The sequence below is a fragment of the Buceros rhinoceros genome, unplaced genomic scaffold, assembly GCF_000710305.1.
Source record: "Buceros rhinoceros silvestris isolate BGI_N320 unplaced genomic scaffold, ASM71030v1 scaffold34338, whole genome shotgun sequence".
Classification (NCBI taxonomy): Eukaryota; Metazoa; Chordata; class Aves; order Bucerotiformes; family Bucerotidae; genus Buceros; species Buceros rhinoceros.
In genome coordinates, this window is record NW_010425766.1 from 8,768 (window position 1) to 13,303 (window position 4,536).

General features: G+C 43.2%; 1 protein-coding gene across 1 annotated transcript in view; it reads left to right on the forward strand.

Annotated features, from left to right (window-relative positions):
• TMEM171 (transmembrane protein 171) overlaps positions 1-3,867 on the forward strand; it is a 7,080-nt gene extending 3,213 nt beyond the window's left edge. Inside the window, exon 3 of the mRNA XM_010141263.1 lies at positions 3,629-3,867. Coding sequence (XP_010139565.1) covers positions 3,629-3,854 — 226 coding nt within the window. The 3' untranslated portion in view covers positions 3,855-3,867. The remainder of the gene's footprint in view (positions 1-3,628) is intronic.
• Positions 3,868-4,536: the final 669 nt, after the last annotated feature.

Sequence of the window (4,536 nt, forward strand, 5' to 3'; positions counted from 1 at the left end):
CCATACATTGAGTACAGCTGATTTGCTGGATGCTGCCACCCTCAAGCTCAGGAAGCGAGAGCTGTCCACTGAAGAGTTGACTGCACCGCAAGAATTTGCAGTTACTTATCCCCTGTGGGTTTCCACCAGTGGGCTGCTAACTTGAGAATGAAAGAGGTTGCTCCTAGGGCCACATACTAGAAGCCAGAACTAGATCTGCCCAGGAGAGCTAAATGTCATGTGCCTAGAGTCCTCAGCTTCTTTTCAGGCCCTTAGTGATCCAGAATTGACTTGGCTTTACCTTTTGGAAGATCCTATGTCAGCTTGTTCTGATCCGTGAATCGGTAGGTGGTGTAGGACTTTTTATTTGATAACTTCAGTGTACAAGACCGTACATGCAGCACTCAGCAGCATCACTGCTACAAGAGCTCCGGCCTGTCTGGCTGTGTCTAGTTGTAGTAGCTACAGGCTGTTGCTTTAATAGCTTTCCACATACGATGCAGTGTGTTCCATGACCAGCTGTACCGGCTGTGTGCCTGATGTCAGTGCTTCTTCAAAACTCTAATGCTAATCTTCCATTTGAAGCAAGCAAGCACAGACCCTCTTCCTGCCCGAAGACCTGAATACCACAGGAGGAGGATACTTGTGTTAGCAGTGGTGCTTGTTGTTCCCACATTGTATGCAGCCATGTCAGTGGGGTTTTTTGCAGTCATCCTTGAAGTACACCTGGTGGGTTCTTGAGGCTTAGCCCCACTGTGGAGGTGCTCTGTTCTCTAGTCAGTCACCATCAACAGCTGCTCTCATACTGTCTTCCATTTCCTAGTGCCCTCTTCCAAATTTTTTCTCCCCATCTTTGTTGAAGACAGCAGATACCTCCTCCTGTTGCTATTACCACAAGCCAGACTGTCCTTCTGCCTTTTGTCAAAATCACTTTTTTTAACATAGAATAAACACCTCTCTATCAAAAACCCTCCTCACTCTTCCTTGCTACCAGTGCAATATTCTGTAATGCACAGCAGGACTGGCCCCCCATATGAAAGAATGAAATGTACGTATCACCTAGAGAAGGGAGACACTCAGTGTTGGTTCCCACGGACTGAGGTCCAGCTTGAGGTTAATGACTTGTGCTAAGGGATGCAATGCCTAATAAACCCTAGCTACATACATACTGAATTTACTCTGCTGTTTTTCCACTTAAATTGTTTCAGAGAGAGTACTTTTATACAAAGCTGATGAGAGTCAGTTCTTACTCAGTGCCCTAACCACCTGCCAATTCAGGATGACAAGGGCAGGTGCAGGGATAAAATGACGGCATTGATCAAGCAAAAGTGCTTTCCAGAGAACAGTAGCTCTTATGACCAGGCACAAATTGTTACCTGGCTATACTACTGCAATCAGTGAACACCTAGAGCAAGCAGGAGAGTAAAGAAACTCCTGCTGCTGAAAGAAGGAATTTACATGAAGTCTCTGTGTTCTTTTTGGGTAAGGTGAAGGCGTCCACAGCTGGAAGATGTTTCGTACCAGCTGCTGCGGGTCCTGGAGTTACGCACCACACTGAGCCTGTCTGTGCTGCAGCTCCCACATGTGCTCTAACTCCCTTCTGATGTGTACATCTCAGATGTACATACAAAGCAAGTGGATGTGTGTGGAGAAATTACTTCCCCCAAGTGCGAACCTGGACCTCTGGTAGCCCTGACACAGCCAATTCAAATATAGTCCAAGGTCACCCTCAAAAAAACATTACAATTTAAACACATTTAGAAGATGAGGTTGGAGTGGATAACCAGAAGAAATACAGGAACATGCATGTTGTGCTGTAGCCTTACAAGCAGCTGACAGAGTGACTCTTGTACCATCTGTCTATAGAAGTACAGCACATGAAACTGAGGTCCATAAGTCCTCTCTACCCTGTAATTTTAGGCTCTGAATTCAGATGTGGGCTGCCTGCCCATGTGCTTGGTAAAATGTGGATTATGAAAGGGTGTGAAAGAGTGCAAGCAGCACATCATACACTGAAAAAGGGAGAACAGAGAGTGGTAGAGGAATGGCAAAAAGGTTTGTTCCTCAGACTTCTTGAGGGCTTTCCATGCTGGTGCACATGCCAAGTGAATCCTCTTGCCTTCACCCATTGTCCTACAAAATCTCCTGCAGCTGAATCAGCTGTCTCAACACAGTTCTGAATTTCCTGAGTGATCCCATCAATTCAGTCATCACTGATTGCCTGTCTAGACTTCTCTGTCTTGCAGACGTGTACACAAGGAGGCAATTTGTAGCCCTGCTCATTGTGGCAGTTTCTAGTGGAGTGGGCAAAACACCTCCACCTCATATGCAGAAACCCTAAACTCCTGCTTTGGTATTCTCTGGCTGGGAGTGCTCTAGATGTTGCCTTTCCATGCTCCCCAGAGTCCTCACAGAGACCTTCTGAGTTGATATCACACCTCTGGGATTTTCACTCAGTTGTTCTCTCCCATGGCTCAGCACTTGGTAGCAGCTATGGCATCTTAACTAGAGCAAATTGACTCCCAAGCCCTTTCATGTAGGAGGAGCAGTGGCCTCATTCCTCCTAACCTAGTACCATGGCTGAAGATACCGCAGGTGGGAGAGAATACCCATTTCATTCATGGGTAGTTACTAGGAAGGTGTTATTTACTGCTTCAGTCCATTGCTCTGTGTTCTGTCAGCAAGTGCAGTGGTGGAGGCTGTGCTGGATGAGAGAGTTTGTAGGAAGCTGGTCTGATCCCAGAAGTGGTTGGTTTTTTCCTGCAACCTGTTACGTAGCACTTCATCATTTGTCTTGTAGTATGTTCTCTTCTCTGTCCTTTAAACACGCACCGTCACACAATAGAAACAGCGTGGAAGATGAGGTGACTGTGCTCCATATTGCTGCTGCTTGAGCAGTATTGGTGGGGATTCAGATGTACGCATAAAGGCAAGAGTCAGCCCTGGGAGGGAGTCGTGAGGAACAAGGCGTTCTCTTTCCTTGGGAAGCTGAAGCAATATGCTGAGGGCCAGCTCCAGGAAGAGATGAATAGCATACCAGAACCATGCAGGTGAACCGACTGAGATCCAGTTATGATGGTCAGAGGAGCACAGTGAATACTTGACTGCCCTCCATGACTGTCACTGGAAACTTAGCTCATGTCCAGTTGCTTCTGTTTTTCAAGCTCTGAGCAAGAATGCTACTCCTTACGTCTATCATGGATCACTGAAAAGCTTAATAAAAGTTTAGAAGTTCTATTCACTTAAGATCTCAAATGGCTAAGGATTGTGATTTTTGTGATCCAGGTCTAGTAACTGTCTTTCTTCAGGGAAGGGGACAGTAAAGGCAAGATAGATTAGGAGCTAAGAGTCAGAATAAGATTTAATAAGATTGTGAGAAATCCCTGCCAGAAGCAGCTAATACCCATAAGCTGTGACTGGTGATGTTAAAGGCTAGATGGGAGTTGTTTGCCCTTCCCCTCTGAAGTAACAGAATTTTCATATGAGTCATAATGCAGTCCACAGAATGAAATCCTAATGCTTATGCAAGTTCTTTGCTTCAAGGATTTTTAGGGAGTGTGTGCATACATGTGTGTTTATGTAAGTCAAGTGGAATTTCACTCACTACAGAGAAATGAATTACTCTAATATGCAGTTTTGTGTTTTATAGAGCACAGCTTGCAGATGATGAAAGAACAGTTGCTGTTAGAGACTATGAAACTGTATATACAATTTCTGGAAGCAGCTCACCTTCAGATATTTTACCGATGCTATACCTCTCCTCTGAATCACCTCCAAAATATGAAGAAAAAGCATCAATAACAAATAATGATTCTCCATCTTCTTCTTCATGTTCTTCATCTATTTCCTTAGCCACATCTGACACCAGCTCATAAAGGACTGTCAGTTAGAGTTAATTTTTAAATTAAATTTTACACTCAGATTTACAATTTCTGAATTTATTTACATTTTGTAATAAAAGCAATAATGTTGGCTGTGTCTAATTTTTCATCGAAAAGCATGAATTATGAATTTGGGTTTCAAGAAATATGAGGTAATCCTGGGGTTCTGAGCCAGTAGTCTGAAGAGATTCAATTCACTGCAAGAATGTTTTATGTTCATCTTGTTCTGTTACAGTTTCAGTTTCTATTTTTAGTTGTTCTTTATATAATGCAGGCACTAAGCAGAGACCAACTTTTTTTTGCTTATTTTAATTAAATCTGTTTGAAGCTTCAAAAAAAGAAATAATTAGGAAGTGTTTTTATTTCTATTTTTGTATGACTTTCATGGAAGATAAAGTTACTAACTTTATGTATACTCTGAGAGCATCACAAATAGTGGGGTTTAAGATGGGGACCAAATATGTTACAGAGGACTTAAATGGCGACTTTTTGGTCTGCCTGGTAACAAAACACTCCGTAGCTTAATTTAGGCCCTCTCTCACACTTATGTAAGTATAATCCCTCTGAAAATCAGTTTTAGCCAGCAGTTAAGAGCCCTAAGGCAGCCCTGAGGATAGTTAATAGGCTAACAGTTTAACTGTGGTAATGACTGATTTCAGGGGGATTACACTACTGT